This window comes from Poecile atricapillus, chromosome W (assembly GCF_030490865.1).
Source record: "Poecile atricapillus isolate bPoeAtr1 chromosome W, bPoeAtr1.hap1, whole genome shotgun sequence".
Lineage (NCBI taxonomy): Eukaryota > Metazoa > Chordata > Aves > Passeriformes > Paridae > Poecile > Poecile atricapillus.
Genome location: NC_081288.1, coordinates 104004739 through 104032487, shown reverse-complemented (window position 1 = coordinate 104032487; position 27749 = coordinate 104004739). Strand labels below are relative to the sequence as shown.

The 27749-nt window shown below is 41.1% G+C and overlaps 1 protein-coding gene across 2 annotated transcripts; it reads left to right on the top strand.

Annotated features, from left to right (window-relative positions):
• Positions 1 to 369: 369 nt before the first annotated feature.
• LOC131592153 (cAMP-responsive element-binding protein-like 2) lies at positions 370 to 27749 on the top strand. Of its 2 annotated transcripts, XM_058863468.1 has the most exons (4): positions 374 to 554; positions 15725 to 15922; positions 17004 to 17151; positions 17876 to 19059. In XM_058863468.1, coding segments are annotated over exons 1-4 (363 nt in total). In that variant the 5' UTR covers positions 374 to 539; the 3' UTR covers positions 17878 to 19059. The 2 variants fall into 2 exon arrangements, with proteins under 2 accessions (XP_058719452.1, XP_058719451.1); XM_058863469.1 differs by lacking the exons at positions 17004 to 17151; positions 17876 to 19059 and adding an exon at positions 27546 to 27749 and having other exon boundaries at positions 370 to 554.

The following is a 27749-nucleotide window of genomic DNA, read 5'->3' as shown; positions in this document are numbered from 1 at the left end:
CATCTAGCTCGAGACAGCCCGTGCATAGGGTCGGAGCCGGCAGCCCTGGCCCCACCAGCCCCTGATCATCTTTCCGGAGCCATTGGGGTTGCAGCAGAGCAGCCGTGGAATGGCGCAAGCGATAGAGAAAACACAAATAAACAAACACACACCAACAAAACAACAAATTCAGTTGTTGCGGCGAGGCGGGGAAACTCTCGCAGCCTCCTGGGAAATGTAGTTCGCCTGGCCGGCGAGGCGAGGACCAATCGCCGTGCCGCTCCTCGGATGCTTCTGCTGGGAGTTGTAGTTTTTCTCGTCCCCATCAGGATGACTGCCAATGGCGACGGGGCCCAACAAGACTATACTTCCCAGCGAGCACCCCTCTGCCAGAGCTACCGCGTCCCTCAGTGTAAACAAATATGGCGGCGGGTGATGGCGGCGGCCGCCGGCGGCCGTGAGGCTCTGTAAACGCCGGTAAACGCTGGTGTCCGCCGGGGCGGCTGCGCCTACTCCTCGTGCAGGGGCTGAGGCGAGGCGGATCGGGGCTGGTGGTACACATGGATGACAGCAAGGTAAGGGGCTACGGGGCCCACCCGGGAGCTGGGGCCCAACGCAGCTGGTGAGGCTCTTGGTGAAGGGAGCCTTCTGAAATCTGCTCTTGAAGGGCTCTGCTTGCTGCAGTCACCAGGAAGAAAGGGTTGCCCCCTTAGTTCTTGCTTGCAGCGCTTCGGTGTTGCTTCTGCCGTTTCCTTAAAGCTCCAGGCATGGGCCAAAGGCTGGATACCACCAGTGGTGTGGTACAGTGGCTCATGCTCCCAATAGCACCCTGAATTTGTTAGATAAATAGCAACTGTGCACAAATGACAAGGTATGAGGGCAGCAGCGTGGGTTGCAGCCTTGTACTGTGTGCTGAAGCTTGGATCTTTCCAGCACTGGAAGAATCTCATGAAAGCAGCACAGTGGCATCCCTGAAGGTGCAGAGCTTCCACCCGAGCAGAGCTGAACATGAGAAGACATACAAGGAACGTGTCTTTCTCCTGCTTCTACTGGGGTGCCCCTAAAGCAGGGCCTGCAGGGACAGCTGCTGTGTCTGCTCAGTGCAGCATTTTGCAGCTCAGACTTCTCAGCTGAGTTTGGTTGGAGTGAGCTCCCTGGAGTGCTGGTTATGTGTTAGCCTGGGGGTCGTGCTGGAGACACTACCGGAATTTTATTAGAACAAAATTACACAGCCTGTGATGATCTGACTTAATTCAAAGTGGAAGAAAAATACTTGACACAATTTCTTATGGAATAAAAAAAGTTTAGAAGCAATCAGTAATTATTTTGCAATCCACAGAATGTATTGTGAGACTATGAAAGGTTTATGGTGATCTGCTATTTTAACAGGTATACTGTTTTATTTTATTAAGGCCTTCTCTGAAAGCTGTGGAGGAGTTTGGGGGAAATCTGCACCACTGATATTTCACAACTTGGAACTGCTTGAAATTTTGTGTAATTGGGGTAATAGTTTGCAACATCTGGAGGATTTAATTCTGGAGGCATATATAGTTCATGTGCATTATCTGATTTTTATTTCTTTTTGTGTTCTTCTCTGTCAGACTTAGGCTATTTGTACTACTCAACTTCCAGATTTTAATTTAAAAATAATTTTTGGTTTACCATTGTGTCATGTGGAGTCCTGTTAGTCTGACTTTTTTTTCTTTTTTACCTGAAACATTTTTAACACATTGTATTGGTTTGAAAAGACAGGTGTCTGCTAAGGAAGGCAAAAACCTCCCTTGAAATGGAAAAATGTAACACACATCCCTCCCCCATATTATTATAACCTTGAAATCAAGGAGGTCTCAGGCAAAGATATGGGAATAGGAATAACAGTTCTTTACTAGGAAAATTAAAATAAAAATGCAGTAGCACCAGAAAAAAAAAACCAAAACCAAAAACCACTGATAGTCCAAATATAACTTGACACCCTGTTGGTCAGAGTGTAGGTAGCAGTCCAATTAAATGGTGGCTGCAGTACTCCTGGAGTGACAGATGTGGTTCTGTTAAGGCAATGATCCTGTAGAAGGGTGTTGGTTTCCTCTGAAGGTCCGGTGATGTAGATGGGTCCTGTCTTCCTCTGGGAATCCAATGGAGAAAGGCTGACTATGGTGTTCCAAGTCTCAGATTATATCCAGGTAGGAATGCTTGGCTCCTCCCCCTGGGTGGAGCATCTCACAACAGAATGATGTAATTTTATCAGTCATGCAGTGAGACTCAATGGCCCATTAACAGAAGATATCCCCCTAGAGGGAGGATGGGTCACGGAAGAGATAAAGAAAACTGCCCCACCTGGTTTTAACAGATGGTGATAGAATACATACTTTTGGTTACATCTTGCATTGCAACCCAAGACACTCATTCACTAAATAAATCTATTTACCCAGTCAGTAAGTCAAATATTTGGTCTTTTTTTTTCAATTTATGTTGAGTTGAATAGGAAAAAGCAACAGAGTGGAATATTCACTCTTCTTGCTATCTTTACTCCCAAGTACAGTTTTTATAGTTCATGAGGCCACAGGTTACCCTGTTTGGTGACTGTTCAAGAGATGCGATTTCCCTTGGGAGGGCTCTTCCCATTGCATGTTGCTGTGTCAGGATGAGGCAAGCACTATTTCTACCTATGTTATACATATTTTTATAGCCATTGTGGTTAAAACTGGAGCCATCACGTCCTTGAAATCTCCTAAAAATTCCACCAAGTCATGCTTTCCTCCTTGCTGAGGGGGTTGGCCTGTGAAAGGACTTTCCTTGCAAAAAATCAATCAACTAAATTGTTTTTGCAGTGTAGTGACCGTTCTATAACTGCCTGCAACCAAGTTTAGTGTTTACCTTCATCTATGTGACACAAAGAATTTAGAATTTTGCTTGCAGGCTGCAGTTTTCCCTAATTCATTGTGCACTTTAATTTAGCCTTATCTGGTTTAAGAGAGCATTAGAAGAATGGTTCTTGTTAACACATTCCTCAAAACTGGAAGGAAATAACAAGAAATAAAGAGAGGCAGAATATCTGAACATCAGATCTAGAAAAATTTTACATTTCATTTCAGAAGGATGTTCTTAAATTCACACACAGAGACGGACACAAAAAAAATGAAACAAAAACCCACAAAAAACAAAACAAAACCCCAAGAAAACAACAACAAAAAAAAACCCCAAACCAAAACATGACCTTTTCTTTTACAGAACTGCTTTTAATCTAGGGGTTGTTCAAGTACTGGACTCACTTCTTGCTGTGGTTTGAGCTATTGGGTGTGGCAGGGAAAGAGTTTAGTGATTTAGCTGTTCATTTGCAATTCATTCCTGTTGAAACAACACTTGTGCACCTCTGAAGTATCTGGAGAGAGGAGAAAGGAGAAGGTCTGTTAACAGTGGTTTCAGCCTTTATAGATGAAATTTCTTGGTTAGTTTACAAGACTACATATTATATATTTGTTATATGCATTGGGAAGCAGAGAATAGGGGCTAGGGAAAGAAGCTGATAACTCTCGTTAGTAAACATCAAAATACAGTTTTATACAGCTAACTGCAATCTTTTGTATTAATTACAGAGGTTTTTATAGGGGACACCACAACTGTTGATGTCTTGCTCTGGTGTTCATGCAGCTTTCCTTTTCAATGCAACTACTTAGAGTAGGGCTGAGCAAAGGGACTTAGAGCAAACGGTTCTCAGCAGAAGGCTACACTCAAGGAGCTGGGCTGCTTTCCACACAGCCTGGCTGTAAGACATCATATACTCAGTCCTGTATGGTCCTGAGTCTTAATTGTGGGGATGCAGGTGTCCCTTGGAGGGAGTGTGGGAACAAGCCAGGTGTGAACGCTTGTGTTTCAAATATAGAGCTTGAGGGGTCTTTGGCCATGAGCTGTCTTGTAGCCTGTGACCCTTGCTGGTGGGGCTGACGGGTCAGGGAGAGAGAGATCTCCCAGGCAGTCTTGGAGTCAGCTCTGGGTAATGCCCAGAATGCCACAGCAGGGACAGAGCTACTGTGGAGATGACCTCAGTTATTAAGGAGATGGGCTGCTATGTTGTCATGGTTTTAAAGCATTTGCTAAAAAATCACTAGAAAAACTTACTAATTTCTTGCTGTGAGATATGGATTAGAAGGAGAGCAAAACAGGCTTAAAACTTAAAAGTAATAAAGAAAATTTATTAACAAAACTACAAGAATAAGAAAACGGAATAAAACTTCCAGCAACTCTTTTCTCCACTACCCAACCATTCTCCTTGTTCACATGACAACACAGAGACAAAAAAACCTGGTGGCTAATATTGAGACCGCCAGCTATTCATGTCCCTTCACAGAAATAAAAGTGAACGCCATTTATTTCTATCTTTAGCACACCTTTTATAGGGTTCTACGGGGTCCGCGGGCTAAGCAGGTTACTATTGGCTAATACACACAGGTTTACATTTTTTCTCCTGTACAGAGGGATATTGTTTTGCTTTACTCTCTCTTCTGCAGGAAGGTTTCAAGGACTTTAGCCTTTAATATCATGACTTATTCCAAAGGCTGGTTTGTGCAGACAGGCCTTTACTAATATAATATACTAATTTACTAATATAATATAAAATACTTCCTACAAATCCCCCTTTCTCTTTTTGCACAAGCCAGGCTTTGGATGCCACTCATTCTATACTTCTACGAAGACAAGATAACATACAACTTAAAACCACTGTCACAATTAACACCATAAGTAAAATCTGTCCCCTTTCTAGCACAAGAGACCTCAACCATCCAGTGATACCTCAGCTGGCGAACGAACTCCAATGGGGTCACTGTCTTTTTTCAGGGCATGTAACCCATTCTGCAGCTGCCTTAATTGCTTGTGGATGGAAACTGAATGATCAGTAAGATTCAAGCAGCACATGCCTTCAAACTCCTCACAACCATGTCCTTGTGTTAAGAGGAAGAAGTCAATTGCAGCTCGATTTTGCAATACTGCATGACGTACACTACTCACATCGGCTGAAAGTTCACTTAACATTGTGGATGTTAAGTTTAATTCTTTCCTAGTCTAGCAAGCGAGCCTTTTTAGAGTTGCTAATCCTTTAGCAGCAGCTGCTCCTGGAATGAAGAAGGAGGCTGCCCATATTATACCACAATTCCAAAAGTCTGGGTCTCTAACATCATCACATTATAATTCATTCAGGCTTTGACTGTTTGATGTTTTTTATTTTATCAGCTACATTCAGCAATTGGTCTAAGCTTGGATGGAACAAAGTAAGTTTTCTAAGATGACAGGGTCTTCCATGTGGACTAGCAGGAACTCCATTCCATGCTCTATCTCCACAGATTAGGAATATGGAACTAGGTAATCGCTTTGGTAATTGTCCTGTGAGATTGCACCGCAAATAAAGGCTTTACTTTTAGTGTGAGTAACGAGATCAACTATAGGGTTGACTGCAGCTCAGTGCCGCATTACTTTGTTAGAATGGCTTTTTGTTGTTCCACCTGAGGTATTGGTGGAACCTAAAAAATCTAATTCTTCTGGGGGGCCTATGGTAACATTGAGAACTTCAATAATTTTCGCTTGCCAGCAGGCTTCAAGTTGTCTTAATGTGAAGCCAACAGTGCGATTGCACTCTTGCAACATTGCCAGTTGATTCAGTCGAGTCTCGTTACTAACTAAACCTTTAAATGCTTGAGGATCCCATTCAGGGACTCCTATGAGACAGGTGCAAAAGGATCTCCAGGGGTGGCTAGGCTCAAACACATTGACCTTTGGCCAGTTCAATGTGCCAGAGTGACCCATATGTTCTGTCACTTGGATGTTAGCAGACAGTTGGTCAGGACTATACACAGCACAATTACCATAAGCAGTTTGTTCCATGTAAATGACATCATACTTGCAAACTCACAGCTAAAACTTTAACGTTAAATGAACTTTCAAAGATGCTTACACTACCTCTTGAGGGGGGGGAATGCTTATACTTTATACTAACATAACGATTACTACACAGGCTAAACTCTTTATTTTAAACTATTATCTAACTACTTTTAACACACGTGCTCTGGTATATATGTAGTCTAAGCGTGAAAGCAATTTGCTGAAAGGGTAAACACACAACTACAATTTGCTTTATATACAATTAGATGGAGTCTCTACACTCTTTTAGATCTTCCATAAAATTCTTCTTACAAACAATGATTTAATATGATTCAGTCTTGGAACGTCTGTTGCTCTCATGATGTCAGCTGGCAGCTGATCGGTGACTGAGGGCTTCGATGTTCAGGTTGTTCTTCACATCTTTTTAAATCTTAAAACAGATAACAACTGAAAAAAATTAGTAAGGACACAACATCATGACAACAACACAAAATTTCTGTTGGCAAACTGTCTATGTAGTTTTCAGACCCAACTGTGTCCTGGCAGCTCCACTTCTGATCTTGTCTGGAATATCAAGGTTGTGTGATGACATCTCTGTTCACTGGATCTCATGTTTTCAGAGGCAGACAGTCTGGTCAGATGAACAGCTGACCTTTTTGAACCTGCCGACAAAACACGGACACTTCTCCCCTTGAAGTTAATTAATTACACTAATCCAATGCCTTTAGGGCATCAATTTCCCCCGTTTTTTTTGTTTTTTTTTTTTAAATAAAAATGAGATGTACTTCTGTTATACACATCAACATTAACACAAAACCATATACACAATAAATAAAAACTTGCAGCAGTTAAAAATCAATCACATAATAAACATTATTAATAAGATATGTAATGTAAAACTACTATTAACTACTAAAAAACTGCACCAGCATCTCATAGTCTGCAAACAAACAAAAAAAATTAGTGAAGGATTGGATAACCACCTCTGGAAATGATTCTCCAAGCTCACTTCAAAATTGATCCAGCTGTCATATTAATAGGGTCAAATTGCTGAGTCAAAAAGTGACTCAAATACTGATTTGGTACAGAAAACATCTGGATCTGTTGGCAAACATTCCATCCAGGTAAAGTCAAGGCCTTAGGCTTTAAACTGGAAAGATGCTTCTTAACTCATTTTTAAAACAAGGTTTTTCAGTAGTAGCAGCTATAAGATGCTTACAGCACAGCAAACTGTTAAAATGCATTTGTACAGAGCAAATGATCAGAAGCCTTAGGTACCAGACCAATTAAACCATGCAGCAGTTGGTTTAACCTGAAGCCTCTCCCATGGCAGCCGACCCTCAGCAATGGTACATTTTCTTGGAATTCTGGAAGCACTGAAAAATAATAAAGCTATAAAAAACAAAAACTGCATAGATTGCAACAAACAATAAAACTGATGAAATCAAGGGTGTTACAGACTGCATTCACTTCTATCCACAAGCAGGTTCATCAGTGTTCTATCACGGCTGTTTCAGTTGTTGTTATCTTCATCTCTAGGAAAATAACTATACTTTGCAGTTTAGACAAGAGTCTCCAATAAAACATAAAACAATTTAAATGAAACAATATTTGAACCTGATAAAAATTAATTATAATAAAAGGAAATAACAAAACTTAACCTTAAAATAATATCCAAGTTATAAAACTTAACTTAAAAAAATTCAAGCCTAAACATAATAAAACTTGACTTTTCTTAATTCTATTAACATTTAATCTATATTAAATAAAAACATAACTTAATCTTATTCTGTTATTACAAAAAGGCAACTAAAGGTTTGATATATACCTTTTAAACACAATATAACAATAACATGGATTCACTATAAAGATTATAAAAATGTAACAAATGCATCACAGCTTTATGTCATCTAGCTTTGAGAATTACAATAACTGCAAATGTTACTAAAAATATCTATTTATAACAGGAATTTGCCTAGTATATGCTTAAGTTGGTTAGGATTATAAAGTGTAGTTTTTCTAGAGAAAAACCACAACAACACAGGATTTGGCAAGTTGCCATTCAGATTTTGTAGCACTTTTCAGAAACATAATCAAAATCTGAAGTCCAAATTGGTATATATGCTGTTATATATGTTTTATATAACAAAAGGACTCACATTAAAATGACCTTATTAAAATTGTGGAAAAAACAAGCAAATAGGTAATATATGCTTTAACTTAACTTTGTCTTGTATAGTAAAGTTCTCTTAGCTAATTACTTTTTTAAACCATAAATCTCTTTTGTAGATAACATTAATTGGAAGGTTGTTTTCTTAGTAGCTGTAAATCATACTATATTTTAACCTTAGGTTTTAAAACTAATTATTGCAAGGTAACTTCTGTTAATATTCATTTTAAACACCTTTTTTTTGAAAAGTGGCTTTTTAAACTTTCAAAGAATCACAATAATTTCTCTAGTAAAACTCTAAAAACTGCAACCGCATACACTCATAATTACTTAAAACACAAAATTAACTCTAAAAGGGTATATAAAAACATTTTAAAAAACCAATGAATCATGACTTTTTAACAAACTGGGTACACTATCCCGGTGCTTTTTCTTAGGTAGCGGGGCGGGGGGTGGACTGCCCGCTCTGTTGCTGCTCTCTGCTGCTGTTATCTTTCTTCACATCCCCCACATACTCTCGCAGAGAGGAAAAACGGAGAGAAGGAAAAAAAACTCACAAAGTTAACTTTAACAAATGCAGTTCTTTCTCTCAATCTCTCTCGTTGTTCACAGATAGAGGAAAAAAGGGCATGATTTTACAAAAGCAGGTGATGTTACACAAAAAGTCTCTCGGGGCCAGGTGGTAACAATGGTGACCATTGCAGCTTATCAACTTTTAATTACAGTGATGAATTTTGAACTAGATACCATATAGTTAGCAATTTTTTTCGCTATTTTGTCTCTCTTTGAAGCTGTCTGAGCCACCTGTTTCTGCTCAACTGCTTCTGTAATTGTTCAGCATGGCCTTGGAGCTTTTTCTGCACTGCCTCTGCTCTGGGGGTGCCTTTGTTCTCTGCACACACCTCAGTGCTCCCCCATGGTTTGGGTGGATTATCGAACCGCACGCTACCGCGTCTTTGCTCTTTTCTGTGATTGCCGTTTCCCACATCGGATCCCTTATATCCATCCATTTTTCAACTGCTTGCAGTGGGGGCGCTGCAAGGCGCCCATATTCATTTGCCTATACAACAAGCCTTTCCAGGGCCTTTTCCCTGACTGCTTCACTTCGTTTAATGATAATGCTTAGAAGCAGTTTTTTAGCTGCTGCAAACTCCACATCCATTTTTCATGCGGCCACGGCGGGGGGAGGGGCGCGACCCCTCACTTACTCCTCCGCCTTCTGACTCCCCCAACGACCTGACGCCCTTTTCACCGCGCTCAGGTCGTCTGTCTGGTACTGATCCGAGGCAGCGTCTGTCCGTGCTCAGATCTGCTCCACCAACCTCGGTCCAAGGCTTTGTCCCACCGTGTGTGGACTCGCCGAAGCCCCCCTGCCCGCAGGGTCCCGTTCAAAGCACCAGATATTGAGAGACCACCAGCTATTCACGACCCTTCACAGAAGTAAATGTGAACGCTGTTTATTTCTATCTTTAGCACACCTTTTATAGGGTTCTACAGGGTCCACGGGCTAAGCAGGTTACTATTGGCTAATACACACAGGTTTACATTTTTTCTCCTGTACAGAGGGATATTGTTTTGCTTTACTCTCTCTTCTGCAGGAAGGTTTCAAGGACCTTAGCCTTTAATATCACGACTTATTCCAAAGGCTGGTTTGTGCAGACAGGCCTTTACTAATAGATAAAATATTCCCTAGAGGTTAAAACAGTCTCAACTTTGCTATAGTCTTTTCATGAGTCTTTGTAGAGGAAAAGAAGTTCTCTTTTGTCAATTTATGGAGTTTTTCACAAGAAAACCATTTTCTCATGGTTTTCTATTTTTCTGATGCCAGCTGCCCGGAAAACTCTGTCATCAGTCCTTTCTTCCCATTTCACACCACTCTGAGGTGTGTTCCTGGGTCATGAGTCAAGGGGTGTCATTTTAAGGATGAGTTATTCAAAGGCAAAAGTTCTCTTCATCTGTCTCTGTGAGCCTCTCTGGAAACAGTAGTTTTCTTTTTGCTTCTTAAGGGCCACAAATTTTCAACAACTATCACTTCTCTTTTTTCTGTTCCAGCATCTCATAAGATCACAACTACTTCACCATTTGCTTAAATCCACACTTTGAAATACTCCATTCCTACAAAAATACTCTATCATGAATTAAAGGAGTTTTTTCAGAACATCATTGTCCATCTCCATAGCTTTAACAAAAGAATATTTCAGCTTATTAAAGCATCTCCTTATTTCTCTCCCTATCTTAAGCTTAATTCCATTCTGCACTGTCTTTGGTAGTTTATGTTGTCTCTTTACCTGTGGATCACTCTCTCTTGCCTTCTTCCTGTAAAAAGGATTAAATCTGCAAGTCTCATCTGGGTAGTAAAAGGGTTAAAATCTTGCTCAAGCCGCAGGTGTTCACAGTGCCACGTTTCAGCTCAGCAGCGCTCAGAGCCGGGGACCCCTGGAAGCCACTCCGGAAGCTTCCAGGGAAGCTGTAGCAGAGCCCAGCCCTGGCCTGGGCCCGGGAGAAATCCCGCAGGCTCCATCTCCTGCCAGGGAGCCAGGGCAGGCCCAGCCCAGCCCCCGCCCGGGCCGCATGGCCTGGGGAGGGGATGAGAGCCAGCTAGAGCCCTGTTACCTTTCACTGCCAGCAAACAAAGAGACAAAGAAATTCCCGGGCTTAGGTCTTAAGGTGGTGTTCACAGGTTGATCTCACTTTTCAATGGTCAAAACTACTGTCAATTCTCAGAAATGGCCAATTATTGGCCAGGAGAAAAACTCCCATCAGCCTCCAGCAGCCTAAACTTCCTTAGGTGTTTCTCTTTGTTTCTTAAATGTCAATCTATCACTTACGTTTTCATCCTTCAGGGCTTTTTCAGAGTATACAGGTTCTCAGTGTGCTGCTAGGTTTTCATCCTTCAGGGCTTTTTCAGAGTATGCAGATTCTCAATGTTCTGGAAAAGTCTTCCACCCAGGATCATGACCAAACATAAAGCATTCTCATTACTGCTTGCTTGGAAATATAAAACCTTAACAGCTTTGGTTCTAATTTGATATCAGCAATTTCAAATCATTAAATGTTTTAATTAGCTCCTGCTCAGCATTGCTGAGATGATGCATCAGCTCATATTTGCAAGGAGAGAGCGAAGTGGAGGACATTAAATCCTCTAAACCAACTAGAAAAGTTTTATTTCATTGTTACAGTGGGCTGGGAGGATGACCATCCCTAAGCCCAAGTTCTAACAGAGACAGGTTTAGAAAAGTGTTAGTGTGAACTGAGAGAATGTGTAGGGCACAGTGGTGGGCATAATTCTTGTGTGAGGCTGTAAGTCCTTCCTTGGGGAAGAGCAGGGTTGTCACCTGCGGAGTGGCAAGGTGGCATGTGCGTGACTGATGCTCTGAACTTCAGCACTTACCCATCTGGGTGCCTGCATAACACTTTATGAAAAGTTGATATTTAGTCCTAGCTCATGCTTTTTTAAAACAGATGTTGCAGCAAAGACAGTATTCTTTTTGCATCTGTACTGAATATGACATTCTTAGGACATGAAGCACTTTGTACGGTAAGAGTTTTAGGATTAATTTCTGTTGATACATCTGCTTAAGACTTAGATCATGTTTGCTCACTATATGGTATCTTACATTTTTGGATCATCATCGGATGCATTTTGTCTGCCAGTGAAAGTAAAATAATTGTGTTTGGCATATATATGTCATGAAATGGAGGAATAACAAGCATGCTCTCTAGCTGGGTTTTGTACTGCTACTGTGAGTAGTATGCTTTCAATTAAAAGATCAGAAAACTTCATCTTTATTAGGAGACTTGTGACTGGCTTCATTTGCTTTCTGATTTTGTAAAAATATTTGCAAGTGGGAATAGATTCTTCCCCTTTCTACTGTAACACAGCACCTAGGTTTTATTTCTTACTAATTGTTTTTATAGTTCTGTATAAATTCTGTAGATGATCACTAGTTCCATGTTCCATTAAGTTCTTCATATCTATACGTTCAGCTGCCAGTGGAATGAAGAGTCAGCTTTAAATGGATTTCAAGTACTGGTTGATGGAGCTGCTTGTTTATTGGTAAATGGTCTCAGAGCTTTTGGGAGATGCTGACTTGGTCAGTGTGATTAGCATTGCTGATCAGTGTTGCTGACCAGTGCCTGAGATAGTGTTGCTTTAATCTGCTAAATTGATTCAAACTTGCGGGTGTCATGAGGCCAACTTTATCCAAGTCTTCTATCTGAGGGGCTCAGCTCCTAAGGGCTGTGAGGGCTAGTAGCTCTATGTGTGCATCTCCTTCCTGAGGAGAGCCTCTCTGCTGTGCATTCTGGCAAGGATTTTGGAGAGAGCTGCTGCATGCTTCTAATAAAAAAATCCAGAAGTCTGAGGAATTTTCTTTATCAGGTCAAGTAATTGCAGCTATTTCCAATTTCAGGTCAAATAACTTTGTGGCTGAACACTGATGGGAAGCAAGAATGAGGTTATGGTCTAAGTAGAGTATTAAAAGGAAATTGTGGAATCACAGAATAGGCTGAGTTGGAAGGGAGCCATCAGGATCATTGAGTCCAATTCTGGCCCTGTGTAGGACAGCTCAAGAGTCACACCATGTGCTTGAGCAAAGAGTTCTTTTATTTTCTGAAGTCTGAGAGAACTGAAATGGGAACTTGGTCAGATCTCAAACTAATACATGCCTTTATTAATGTTTCTGTGAAAAGATATATGATTCATGTTGTTCTGAGTCTTGATTGCGTATGTCTCCCTGAAAAATCCCAAATCTCCACTGCTGAATGCTAATAGATCACATCCCTTTATAAACTCCAGAGGAATACAAAGGGAAAAACCTGTTGGCTTGGTCTGTTGCCATGTTCAACATCAACTATCATTTCTGCTTTGTCTTCTTTCTGTCACATCAGCATAGCAACTGAGCAGGCAAACAGGACTGCAAACCAGGGAGATACTGAAATGCTGGATTGGGGCAAAGGATTTCTCTGGTCTTCTTTTCCCCAGCTGGGTTGCTTAAGGTTACAGCAGGTGCTTCTAAATTTTGGTGAGGAAAAAACTGAGGATGCAGGATTTGATTAAATTGCTTGCTGTTGCTGCCTTTGCAGGGTGATGTGTCATTGTGTGGTGAACTCCAGGAGCCATGAAAACAGTATGAATCTTTGGGGATGGTGTGAAGGCAGATTATTAGGGTGTTAGTGCTTAGAGTCAAAAGGGAAGGAAGCTTTTCATTATCTTTGTAGTCCTGGTGGTTAGAGCATTGGCAAGTAACCATGCTTGAATGGTTGAAGAGGTACAAGCCTTTTTCCTGCCCTAAGGTAGCTTGTCTGCAGGGCTGCTGCAGTGGTTAAAGATCTTGGAGGGAGAGCAGTTGGCACACCTGTCTGTAGAAAGTTCTCTGGAGTGAACAAAGGGAAAGCAATAATGGTGGATCCAGGATGCATTTGCCATGTGCTAAGCAGTCTTTAACTTGCTGATTGTGAGAAATGGTGTGGTGGGAACCATTCACCCACCTGAGGCTTTGGGGAGAGGGCATGGCTGTCAATGCTCCTGTTCAGGATTAGGACTCAAGGTACGTTTTTGCTCACAGAAAAGAGAACGAGTGTAGCAAGTTCACACTGCAGGTGTGCTGGGGCCCCAGTCTTGAGTGCCAGCTCACTCTAGTTCTAGAGGGTCAGAACCCAGCATGGCCAAGGTTTTTTAAGAGAGCTGCAGTGAATGTCTCTACAAGACCTTACCTGGCTCTTGAATTCAAACATTTGCTTTGAACTACCTTGCATTAGCACAGAAAAGCCTTAGGTGCTAATTGTCTTTGAGAACTGAAGTACTTTGGCTGTAGTGTGTATAATGTAATATTCATAAATCTTTCAAGTGCAAGTAATAATAGATAGCAAATTGTGAGTACCTACAGCTCCACCTGGGAAGATTCTGTGTAGTTTTACCTTCTACTGAGCTGGGAATATGGATCACACCATCCATAGCCAGGAATGTGTTTCCATGGGAGGACAGACCTCATCATGCCTGCAAGAGAACGGTCACTTTCCCTTCTTTAGAGCTCCTGCCCCATATGGCCATATCTGGTTAGTTTTATCTTTGAACTCCATTAGATTCTGAACTAGAAAATCTTAAAGGGAGCACCTTGGTGAAATAAAGAATTATTTAAACTGTATTCAGCAATTGAAGTGGGAAAGAGCTTAATTTGTTTTCCTTTGCTCTTCTGAATGTATTGTGTTTCTTTCATTATCATAGATGTCCATTAAGTACTTTCTGTTCTTTCATTTGCTTATGGTAGGCAGCTACTTTTGAGTAAATCAGGAGGGACAAATACAGAGAGGGTAGGATTATGTTGGCATGTGATTGTTGACTCACTTTCCAAAGAAAGAATAGGCTTAATTGTATAATCCTTTTCTTTCCCCCTCTTCATTCTGGCACATCAATTCACTATGTTATTGTTTTTATTGCAGCTTGCTAAGTTTGCAGAACAAGTGACTTCTTTGAATGTTAAAATTTACAAATTTTGTAGCTTTTCACAGTAAAAGTGCCTTTTTTTAAATGATGAACTGTGATATTTTGAACACTGACTATTAGAAAAGGTCTGTCTGTATCTGGGATGGTGAAATGCGAAGGCAGCAGTGAAATTATTGTATGCAGGTGTGTTAGGTGTATTTCTCCACACTCCCTCCAATCAAATAGTGTGGTCAGAATGCAAATAAAGAGAAATCCTCACTTCAGAGGGGAGCTGGGATGTGTGGCTGATGTAATTCTTACCAGATGATACAGCTCAATGACCAGTGAACTGAGCTTCAGACCATATTAAGACTTTCTTGTGCCATGCCTCCGTGTTAAGAGTAAAATATTTGACTAATATTTGACTGGGGAAACACAGAGTAAACACAGAGGAAGCAGGTTTGAGGGTATTTTTTGTTTCTGTTTTTTTTTTTTATTTTTTTATTTTTATTTGTAGCAGGAGAAGCTCTCAGACCTGTAAAAAAGGAGCCACAAAGAAGAGGGGAAAGTGACCACAAAACCTGCATTCCACAGGGCAAGAAACTAGGTAGTTACATTTCTGCAAGAGGATCTGCGTTAGGAACAGGGATAGTTTGGCACTGACAGGTTGTGTGAGGTGACTCATCAGGCTGTGGAGTAATGTTTTGAAGGTGAACATGGCCAGAGTGGTGATGTACTACTGGACCAGAAGCAACAGTGATAGGACTCAGTGTGACTGAGTTCCCTGTTTAGCAAAACGTTTCAAGGTTACTGTGAAAAAAATCTAGCCCAAGGAGGCTCAGCTGTCTAGTGAATAATTCTGAATTTAGAGTAGGCTGAAACTGTTGACTGCATCAAAACTAAGTTTTGCATTATATTGATAGAAACAAATATATTTTTTTCTAAATTGAAGTATTAATCTCTATAATATAATATTTCCAGACCTGCTAGAGCAGGGGCTGTTGGTGATATGAAAGCAATTTCACTAAAAGCTGATTATGCTTCCTCAATACCCAGATACCCTTGTAGATACCTGACGTAGTGTGTTCAGTTCTGGGCTCCCCAGTAGGAGAGAGAAATAGAGCTGCTGGAGAAAGTCCTGAAAACTTCACAGCTCAGTGTTCTTATTTCCTCTGTTGCTTCAGAATGTATATGCAAGATTTTATACTTGAGACTCCTAGTAGTTACAGTCACATGGTTCCTTTGCAGAACAGGATCTTTTTTGTGCCCTTCCTTTCCAGGTGGTTGGAGGCAAGGTAAAGAAACCAGGCAAACGAGGTCGTAAACCAGCCAAGATAGACTTGAAGGCAAAACTCGAAAGAAGTCGTCAGAGTGCAAGAGAGTGCAGAGCCAGGAAGAAGCTGAGGTACCAGTACTTGGAAGAACTGGTTTCAAGCAGAGAGCGAGCCATCTGTGCTCTCAGAGAAGAGCTTGAAATGGTAAGGAACTATCATTTAACCTAACTGTCAGTATTATCTGGGACCTGTCCTCATGAACACTTGTTCTCGGGAGCATGGTGACTGACAGTGGCATTTGGCTAGCCAGGAGGTATCAAAACATCAGATGCATCCAGCTGTTTGCCTGCTTTGTTGTATAGAATACTAATTCATGTGACAAGGTATCTGCTGGTTCTGGACTGGAAGCAAGTGAAGAAAGTGCCACTACATTTGAGTCTGTTGTCTTTGAAATGTTTGGTTTTGAAAAACCTTTATCTGAGGTAGATTGTGGGAGGAGGTATTGAAATATCAAAGGGCAAACATATATCCACAGGGTGTCATTGCTTCCCTGTTGGGGAGGTGGTTTCTTGCAGGATGCTCTCTGTGTAGGTGGTTTTAGGATGTGTAAGATGGGGGTCTTGGCCAAATAAACAGCATTAACCAAAGAGAATGTTTCATCAGGAAATACAGACAGAGCGGTGTCATTGAAATGTCACCAGTGCTGAGGACACTGCCTTGACCTGGCTTTAGGTTTGTTAGAATGGGCAGGGCTAATCACTACAAGTCAGCAGGTTTAGGATCAGGTGAAAAGCCAGCCAACTGTCCACAAGTTTTTGATGTTCTTCAGGATTTGGCAATGAAGGATTTAAGATGAGGGAAGTAGGAATAAGGCACATGTGCTTCCACTGTGCCTTGCGCAATGGGAAAGGACCTCTTAATAGTCCATCAGCCCCAGAGTCATGTGAAATATTTGTTTTTAATAGGCCATGAACTGGAACGGTATTCTCGCATGCCAGCAGTGAGAAATTGCACGGAGTGTTCCATGTTGTTTAATAATTACAGTATTCTGTCTAGTGCTGCCTCTGAGTAGCAGTTTATTGACTGAAAGAGGCTCTGCTGAGGCCAGGTATGTGGCCATGGCCACGTGCTCAGCTCATTAGGGCTCTGCAGTTTTGTAAGAGGCTTCAGCTCAGTACATTCAGACCTTAAATGAATATACCGGAAGGTAAAGATTACAGCCCCGTTTTGTCTGCTAATGTGATCCTGGCAGTTTGCTAAGGCCTAATGTGTTTGCATATTTCAGTACAAGCAGTGGTGCATGGCCATGGACCAAGGGAAAATCCCCTCGGAAATAAAAGCCCTACTAACTGGAGAGGAGCAAGGCAAAGCGCAGCAGAACTCAACCAAACTTGCCAAGGCTGCGAAGACAGAAGTAAACAGCAGCAATCCCTGTGCGTATCCAGCCTGTGATTAATTCCTGTTTTGTTACATCTATTGTGGTGTAGGAGGATGGCTGTGGTGTAGGAAGAAACATAAGGATGTGCTTTTGGGCACAAATAGTTGATTGAAGCAAAGAACTTAGTGGGTAGTACAAAGACTCTGTGTAATGTTTACATGGACAACACAGGACTTCCACTATAGAGGAAGCTGGACAGTTGTTTTTAAAGAAGACTCTGTGTTTCACCAAAGCCTGTGGAGACCTGTGAATTTCTTAATTTCTTATAGCATTTTCTGTTTTTTAATGCAAGCTAAATGGAGCACATAAAACATAATTGAACTTTAAAAACTTTACCAAAAAAAACATTATTCTAGCTGCAAGCACTCCAAGAGAGAAATGCTGGACATGGGATTTCCTATGGAGTCTTCTTTCTGACTCCCTTGTGCCTGTGCAGGGAATGAAATAGGTTTCTTCTGGGAATTGGAAATTGAAAAGACCATATGATATAAAGTCATATTCCTGATATGTATATGCAAAGGGAGAGAGTTAAGGTGTAGCATGGGCAATTCTATATCTTACTTCTAATTTTGTAATACTTTGTGCTACAGGCTAAATTACTAATTTTTCACTGAAAAATTTTTAAAAATAGGGGTTTCTAGCTTTATGTTTTTAAGAAGCAACATGAAAACCACTTTTTCAACCATAACAATCTTCCCCACTTGGTGCATCATTCTCAGGAGGCCGATGCAGAACCTTCCGCGCTGCAGCAGAGGTGGCTTGGGAGGTGGCAGGAGGAAGAATGCTGTTCTGAAGAGTGGATGCATCCTCAGGTGCAGGGCAAAGGATCCCAGTCTGTTCTCTTCCCTTTGCTCCTCCCCACATGAAATTCTTTCATTATGGTGTTCCTAAGTCTTCATGGGGTGGGGCTTTCGGGGCAGCAGTGTTGGTGTATGTGGAGCCTTGTTCTTCCTTTTGCTACACTGCCCTCTCCAAATACAGCTGTGGCAGGACTGGGGTGTTCCCAGCACAAAAGTGGAGCTGCTTTTATATCAGCCCAGAATTAAGCTGGCTTTGTGTTTGGTGGATATGTGTTTGTTAACTGTTGTGGAAGTCTGGGAGATTCTGTAAAAGAAAAGCTAGAGAAGGATCTTGTAACAGCTTTGCTAAAGCCAAACCGAGTAATGTAGGTTGAGGAGAGGGAGCTGGATCAAAAGCTTTCAGTAAGAAGATTTATAGCAGTGTCATTTTTAACCTAAATGTAGGTGTTGCTCTCAGCATCCATCTGTAATATAGCATGTCTTTTGTGTAACTGGGGTTCTTAAAGAGGTACTAGATACATTTCCCTCTTCCTCCCATGCTTCTTCCACCCGCTGTGCTCCTGGGAAGAGAGTCAAGACATGTCCCTGTAGCCTGCTTTCAGAAGGGGAACAGCAGCCATTCCCTCTCACCCACTGGATCCTGATACCTTTCCATAGCTACCTATGTTTTGGGTCCTAGTACCTCTCTGGACAGCAACTAAATGTGAATTCTGCCATGCTATCCTGGTTTCCTAGCCAAAGACAATGCCAGGAACTGGATAGCAAGGAAAGCACGTTGCGTGGTTTTGTAGTAAGAAAGGTAATGGCAAAACTCGTCGGAGGATGTACTCATCCCAGTTATTGACAGATAACCTGCCACTTTCTGCAGACTGCTCTTTTTCCTGGATATGCTTTTTATATTCATATGATGTAATGTGGAGAGTGGAGCTCTCAGGATTTTCAGATGAGGTTTGGCTTGCTTATTCTGCTTTGATTATGACAATGCCTTTCTCTGTATTTTATGAAATGCATGGAACATTTTTTAATCTTATATTTTCAGCATTGTTTGATAGAATAAATATTATAATTAACTACTTTGCTAAATGGAGTGTTGCCTTTTTGTATTGAACTAATTGAGTCTGTTTAGCACTGTCTCAATTCAGGATGGGGTGAAAGCACTGAAAATAATCAAGTACTGTATTTCAGTGTACAGCACAATTGTTTTCAGAATTCCATTCTAAGCACCTGTGTATTGAACCTTAACACATGGTTTTAGGTTTATTCTTTAGACCCTGCAACCAGGTTCTTAGTTAGCAATTGCTAAAAACGTTCCACAGACACAGAAGACTGTTAAGAGAGGTTAAGTCACACTGAAGTAGAGATGGGGAGGATACAAGAGTTCATGTTGTGTTGTCTGTGTCCTATCCTGCCCACCCCCGTCCCCATCATGCACCCTCTGTATCTGAAGGTCAGCACTGTGGTTTGTCCTGAGAGATAGCAATAAAGCCAACCCATAAGTTTGGGGATTTTTGTTGCTGTTGAATCCTTACCTGTTCCTTTTCCTGGATTTTCTGGAGGAAGAAAAACTCTAGGCCAAATGTTCAGAACTATACTCTGCCAACCTTGTAGTTGGACTTGATAACATGATCGTACCAGAAAGTGTAATGGATTATTTTGGGTTAGAGTTGGTTTTACACAGTCCACTTTCAGATGTAAACAATGTATTGTAATTAGACACATATATTGAATGTTATGCAGATGCTTAAGTGGCTTTCAGAATCAGGGATGTAGAAAACATGCAGAGGAGTTATGGTGTGTGACCAGAACAGCTCTGTCCAGCACTCGGTAACATGACAAATGCAGCTCTGATCTCTCCACAAATACCCTGCTTGTTTTCTTTGCTCTTTCTCTGTTTCATATGCTGTGGTACCGAACAAGAAGCCTCTCAGCAGAAAGGTTTCTTTCCTGGAGGAAATGGAGAATTGGAATTTCTCATTGTGGTGAGCAGCAGTTTCTTCTGTTCCTTGTCATGGTGGCTCCTGTTTCTTGGCTTAGTCAGCACTTGACATTACAAGGCTGTGTTTGGCAAGCCTGCGCCCAGCTCTGTGGCACAAATAGTGGTCTGTCAGGTTTCTTGTGCTTTGTGCAGATGGACAGGAGGCCTGTTACTGCCTCCATCATCCTGGGTTGTCCTGCAAGCAAGAATCTGTGACACACAGTTACAGCTCTAACAGCAGCTTTTCCATCTGCTCTAGATGCTGTAGTCCATTACGAAATGTAGGTTTCCTAGCGCCACTCATTCATTAAAGTTCCACGGCTTACATCACATAGCAGGTTGTTCTGTGTTATACATTTTTTGGCCTCTGCTGGATTTCTGAGAGTCCTTTATTTTGAAACTTGAAGTTTAACAGTTCCCCTTGAAAACCAGCAAATGTTTGTGGTTCATGCTGGTTTGCTGCTCTAATGTCATACTCTTCATCCTTGTTGGGATGGTTTCTAGGAGTGATACAGCCAAGTCCTCTGATCAGGAGTCTCGTCTAGTTTCCTAAATAATGTAGGGTGGTATAATCTTGCCCTCTCTTTGTATAAGCTGGGTACAGCCTTGCACATGTTTCTCCTCCAGTGAGTGAGCACAGATGATTCTCTCTCACAAGTACTGAAGAAAGGAAATGAGCCTTGAAATGCCTCATTTTCTCACTTGCCATGGAAATCTAATTTTCAGCCAGACCCATTTGCTGAGGTAAAGGTGGATATCTCTTGGAAACTGTCCACAGTCTTAAAAAAATGCTGTCTGTACTACTTGGTGTTTACACCAACACCAGAACTCCTGTTAGGGTTAAGTGTAGTAAGACTGAACTCAGTGGATGATGATGGACTAAGCACTGTACAGTTGGACCAATCCTTTTGGGGAGTGTAACTCAAGGATGGGCCAGATAGTGGCAGCTTCATAAGAAAAACATGTGTTAGGTCTTGTATTTTTGTATGCTGTGCATGTGCTGCATGCACAGAATCCTGCAGTGGAGGGGGTACCTTTAATTAACTCATCATTTAACTGAGAACATTTTGTAATTATGTGTAAAAAAAAAAGAAAATAAAGTAATCACAGTCTGCTTTCATAATCTGATAATATGTGTTTGTCAAAGAATTAGTATCCTGTTAAGTGCTTTTCAAATACTATCTTAACTTACATCAGGGGTTTATTTTAATGTATTAGACAAATTTCAAAAAGCTTTTCTCTTCCTTAACAGCTGAAATCTGGCCAACTTTGAGAGTGCCTGTGACAGATTGTTTTTCCTTTTCTTTCCCTTTTACATTTTAGGGTGAAGATTAACCTATATTAATAATGAATCTATTTTTTTCCTGAGGAGCTGGAGGTTTGGGATCATAGCTCCATTTGCTACTTTCCCAGAAATTGTACTCTCTATAGGTACCTATAAAATTACTGTTAATATAAGAAGTAAATGTTTGAGCTGAAACAAGAACCATAGTCCCCCTCATTGTGCTCAAGAGTTACAGCATGGGTGACAGAGGATGAGCTGATGTAGAAATCCCTGTTGGAGGTAAACAGGGAAAAATACCAGTTTGTGACTTCCTACTCTGTGTCACTGAGTATTAATTTCTCCAAAAGTTACATCAATAAATTAATTTCTTACATTGCTCCATTGTGAATTTGTGTAAGAAAACATAAGCTTCTGATCCACAGTAAAACCTGAGGTGTCCCACACTGAATAGCACATCAGTGGACTAAAATTCAACTGATGCTGTATTTATGAAATGTAGAGGTTGTTGCATGGAGATCTATCATGGCCTTCCAGTGCCTGAGGGGAACCTGCAAGAAGGATGGGGAGGGACTATTGACAAGGACCTGTGGCAGGTCAATGGAGAATGGTTTCAAACTGACAGAGAAGGTTTAGATTAGATATTAAGAAGAAATTCTTTACTGTGATGCCTATACCAGATTTCCCAGAGAAGCTGTGGATGCCCCTGGAGGTATTCAAGATCAGATTGACCTCTGAACAGGCTTTAAATTGCAACTAGAAAATGCTGTCATTGGTCAGCTAATGATTTTCAGCAGCACTTCATGAAAAAAAAAATAAACTAAAAAACCTAAACTGCTTTTCAGTTTGTTGGCTTTTGGTTTTTTTCCCTCCATAAAGAGCACTTGGGAGGCAGAAGTTTTGCTTTCATAACTAGTACAAGATTAACTGCTTTTTTATGTGTCAGCCTGTATCTCACAACAGGCTTAATCAACACTACTAGCACTAACTGCTGCCTCAAGCAATTATTGTGTATGATCTCTATATGTTTGGGTGGGTATTGGTGATATTCCTAACTGTGCTGCAGCTGATTAAGTAAATGTGTGAATAAAAGACTACAAGTGGATTATAAAGTGTGTGTTCTCATGAGACAGGCTGTTCAGTGTGAATAGAAATAGCCCATGAAAGGTGACTTATTCCCATAACTTATTTCTCATGACAATTTTCAGAACACCTTTTGATCAAGTTTAACAGTACTGCCAACAGCAAAGCTGGGTGTTCCTGTGGCAATGCGTTCCAGCAGTGTCCTCCAACTTTACCATCCTTACGTGGCATGTTCCGAGTGTCCTCTGATGTAAGAACAGTCCTTTCCTGTCCCTATCAAACACAGAGCTGGCCATGTTGCTAGATCAGTGTTTTCTGGTTTGCATTTCTGGGCTTTTTCTTTCCTCTAACCTTTGAAATTTCCTTTTTGGAATGCATTTGTTCTTGGGTACAGAAAAAGACTTTTCTGTGAAGCTCCTTTCTTTCCCAAGTGGCCTGTCGGCTATTTTCAAAAGCTGTCAAGGGTTCCTTTTCCAGAGGACTGTGTATGAGTGAGTAACCATGAGTTACTCTGCTGTTTGTGCCTCTGCACATGTACCACACCCACCAACTTGCCCCTTCTGTATTTCACACTCTGTGACATCAGTGTAAATACCCCTTCAGCACTGTTCTTAATAATCACATCACCCTTTGTAGCTCAGGACTTTATTGTTTTTCAGCCTAGCACAAGCAGTGGCTGGTACTGGCTTACCCCAGAGTGGTTTTGCTTGCTCAAGCATTCTGATGAGCTGTGTGGTGAGGAGGAAGGTGACAACATTAGCAGACAGCAGTGATGTTGTTCAGTAGATGCTGGGCATGTATTGAAACAGTTCTGCAAAGTGTAATTCTTCTTTCACTTAAAATATTGGGATTTAGATGATTCTATTACTTGTATTTCTGTACAATTCTAGGTTGCCTAGCATTTTCAGCAGTGGTTTCAAATGAAAGGGCAAGTTCAGTTTAGGTTGACATATCTGAAACAATCTGTGGAGTTACAGGAGGGATTTATTTTAAAAAAATTGGCCCAAAGCCATTTATCTCATGAACATAGCCCAGAAAAGGTTTAATCAAAGTAAGTACAGTAATAGTGTTAGTTTTCCATTTACATCTGGAATCATATCTGGGATCTCAGATAGTGAAAGGGGGAGGAGGTATTTTCTATCTTTCTAACTAGCTAATTACTCTTGTGACAAGTCTGTGTGCAAACCTTCCCAAGGTGATGGTGCTGCAGGGATCTTTTGATAAGAACAGTGTTACTATTCTCACTTCTGAAAGCTGCTAAAGTAATTTCTCATTACTTTATTCGTAGGGTTCCTCACTTTCTGAATTAAAATAGTAATTATCTTTTTAATTACTGGTACACCAGTGAAGTCAATGTTACTTGCTGTGGGTGTTTGAGAAACAGCCAATTAACTGTTTCAGCTTTCTGGATTTACATAATCTTTGTTACTCCTATTTTTTTTCCCCTTATTTTTGCAGTATCCACTTAATGTTGTCGTTTCAGTCCAATGCCACTAAATGAGTGGCATTGTTAATGGAATAATATTGTCTACACATGCTGGCAGATAAAAAAGCTAACTGACAGCTGAGGAACAATTATAAAGGTTGTCTGATTTAATCCCTCTTCCCTGAGCTACTTGTGGAATGAGCACAGTTGCAGTTCTGTGAATGTATTCATAAAAAAATGTAGGCGGAATGGTGAATGGCCTCTTGTGATTGCTTGCATTCACCTTGCATTTTTTTGCTCAGTCATCTCCTTTGCACAAAATAGGGCATTGAAAAAAACCAAATGTGCCTATTAGTAATACATCTTAGCATTGGTCTGTGAGAAATACTACCACCAGCTGTAACTTTAAATATCACTTGTTAGCATGGATTAAAAGTATTTTCTTGATTACTCTAAAATTTCTTTTCCCCTGTCCTTTATTAACATATAACTGTTTTTGGATATCGGTGAGAATTGTATCAAGTAGCAATTTCAAGTTAATTATAAGGGGTGGAGAAAAGTGCAGGGATTGACAAGGATGCTTGTAAGTGCTAATTTCTGCCCTGTGTGCCATTTTTCTGCCATGCTTGATTGGAAGATCTGCATTGAGGTGGTAAGGGTGGAGGATCAACATTGGTGCACTCGACTTTTGTTTCTGATGTCAAGAGCCTTCCAATGAGCACTGAGAACCTTTGGGGGGACAATTTTAAGGTAGCCAGGAACAGGGAAAGCTTAGCTATTAATGTTTCTCCTGCAGTGATCAGGCTGCAAGAAAGAGCCAAATGTGGGGGCCAATGCTTGGCAGCAATTGTTTCTCCTGGATACGGTGATATTTAGAAGCCTGGCCCCCTGCAAACTCCCACCCTTTAAAGAAAAATGGAACTTGAGTTGTTTTTCATTAAATATTTCTCTTAAAGATCAGTCTCCAGTAATTTGTTACCTGATTAGGAATTTCTTCTGGCAGTTAACATGATCAGTGTGCAGAAGATGCAGTTGTGCTGAGGCCCACCTCCTCAGCATCCCTCTTCTTACAGAAAAAAAGCCCATACAAGCCCAAAATGAAGTTTCTGACAAAGATGCCCTGAATGAGTGTGAAAGACCAAGTCAGTAATGTGGCAAGAGCTGTTTCAGAGTCTGCAAAAAGCCAGAGGGCAGATGAGCTCCCAGAAGTGAGTTAATGCAATCAGGGCTACTCCTGCTGCATTTACAGCTAGCTGGTGACTAATCTAAAATCTTGCTAACGCTGGATATTTCTTAATCATTTTCCTTCCTGTATTTGGATCAATACTGGGAGGGACTCTGTGGAGTATGTGTAGAAGTGGAGATTGTAAATCTCCAGGGCTGAAGAGCTGTAGTACCTTTGGAAATAAGGTGGGTAATTACATCCATCTATATGTGGCCTCTGCTGCCTAATTCTACATGGCCTCAAAAAAATTAAAGTCCTTGATCAGTCCCTCTTCCCCAGAAGCATCTCTTCCTTTTACTGGTGCATGCAGAGAAAAACTTAGTGTCTGCCCAGGCATGAGACAAGAATAAATTTAATTATTTAGTGATGCAATATTTTTTTTCTATCCCCCTGCAAATGTAGAATCAAATTGAGAGCTAGTGTAAAATGGTTGAGATGCTGCACACAAAGGAATTACTGCCATCTTTGTCACTTCTGAATATTATCCAGGGACCAGTTTCATGAAACAAATTAAAGACTTTGTGTACGTTAGCAGTAGTGTAGAAAAAAATCTGGTTTGGTCCAGACTGCTCAGCAGGAGGTGACATTTATACAACAATCTTCCAGTAGGTGTGTTATGTTTTACTAGAAGCCAGTTCAAATACAGCTTCTGTAATTTATAGTGGCCTATTCCACAACACTTGGTAAGTTGAAAAGAGCCAACTAATAAAGACATATTAACTTACAGAATCACTTAGGGAGTTAATAACGCTTCCTTTGAGCATATGGGTCTGGCTTTAATAAACTTCAAATCTGCTTTTTGTTCTTTTAAACAGGAAGGATCTGATATTGAGAAGGGCTGCTAACTCAGAATTTCAGCTGCAACTGATGGTGTGTGTTCAGAACCCTGGAAAACCAACTCCTAAATCAATGTCAGTTAAATCTGAATTTAAATGGGTTGAGTTGAGGAGACTAAAAAAACTCTGGGGATTCTTAAGTGGGCATATGGAAACCCTTAAGTCGAATTATTGCTGATAGCCACTTTGGTGTCACCTCTGCGAGGCTGGTGGAAAAATAGGTCCAAGTGGTATGAGTCTCTGCTTCTCACTAGTCCAAACCCCTCAACTGGAAATTTTAAAAATATACTTAACTGAAAATCCAACTTTCTGCTGAAATAAAAAGGAAGGGACATCATTAGACAATTTGTAATAGGAATACCCAAGGGCAACCACTTAATATCAAGTATAAATGGCAGTGATGGAATTTCTACTTAACGTGTGTCTGCTTAATGGAAAAAAAAGTCTAATGGTTGGTACTGTATCATGTATCACACAGGAAAAATTTAAAACTTAGGGATGGATGGGAAAGAGACCCAGGAGTGCTTTCTCCCAGAATTTCTGCTTTGCAGATGAGTTTGAGATGTGTTTGTGAACTGGGAGTTTATTCTGTTTGTTTTGTGTCTATATTGATCAGGCAAATCCTACAGAATTTTCCATTTCTTGCTTAGATAATCCATGATCTGCCTCCTGTCTCTGGTACCTCTGGGGCCTTGGCAAACCAGGAGGTACCTGGCATTGGTGCTACCAAACCCATCTGTCCTAAACATGTCTGTCCGTGTGTCCATCATCTGTCCTAAAATGATGGAAGGAGTGAGAAAGCTTTCTCCTTGCTCTTGTGTTTTTACAGTGTAGTCTGGGTTAAAAGAAGGCAAGTAGAGTCATGCTCACTCTTATACAAGTGTGATTGGGATTTTACTGACATGGAAAGGTGGTTGGTTTAAGAGACCCAGCCTCCAGACTTCACTCATGGTTGCAGGGCTGGTTAGAGGCCATGATGTCAGTGCAGAACAACCAGCTCTTTCAGCCTGGGGACGTTGTGTCCCTAGATGTTGTGCAATCCTGGACTTATTCTGGCCACCTGCTGTAGTGAAAAACCTTTTGAAAGGTGGGGAAATATGGTAGACTTGAAGAAACAGGTGTCCTGTGGGTCTCTGGACTCTGAACTACCAGGAGATGGGTAACCATGACCCTCTGTGACTTCTGGGCTCATTCTATTCAGTTCCTTCTCTGTAATAAAACTACTAACCAAAAGAACAACTGTTGTGTTTCAATCCCCAATCCAAAGTTAAAAATAATGTTGCAAAATTGACCTGGCCTGCTTAGCGTAGATCTGATTTTACTGTGTCAGAGGCATAGGAAAGCTAAAGCATATGGTGGTGTTTCATCAAGAAACAACCAGGTCAGAATATGAACCAGACAAAAAATCCTGGTTTTGTCTCACTTTCAGTGTCCTCTCATGTGATTCATGGAAGTTTTTTGCTAGTGGCTTTGATGAGTGTCCTGGGGTGACTTTATGATGTTTGTATCTCAAATCACTTTGTTATGTTACATAATAAGTTCTGCACCAGTCTTAAGACTGGCTCTGAGAGTGAAGGGGGGAAGAAGAAGCAGCACACAGTTTGTGTTCAGAAAGAGCCCTCACTGTCCCCCATCCTGCTCCTGGACTGTGCTGTCTGCAGCACGGACAGACAGTGGGACAGAGCTCTCCTTTGCTTTTAGTTAGTTTTTAGCTAGCTGAGGCAGAGAAGTTCCCCAGACTGTTTTTTTCCTTTTTTCTTAGATCTGTTCAAACCAGCTCTGGACTGAAAACCCAGCCAAACCCCAGGAGCTCAGGCCTGTGGCCCACCATGGCCTGGGCCTCAACACTTTCCAGCACCAGAGGGACTGATAAGAGACTGAGCGAGCTGAGCTACACCTATGGAAAGGACTTTTCTGGATTTGCCATCTCTTTGAACTGCGAGAGGTTTTATTGGTTAATATTATT

Coding starts and splice junctions, on each gene's coding strand:
- LOC131592153 (XM_058863468.1), top strand. Junction 15,923..17,003: donor TCAGAGAAGAGCTTGAAATG/GTAAGGAACTAT, acceptor TGCATATTTCAG/TACAAGCAGTGGTGCATGGC.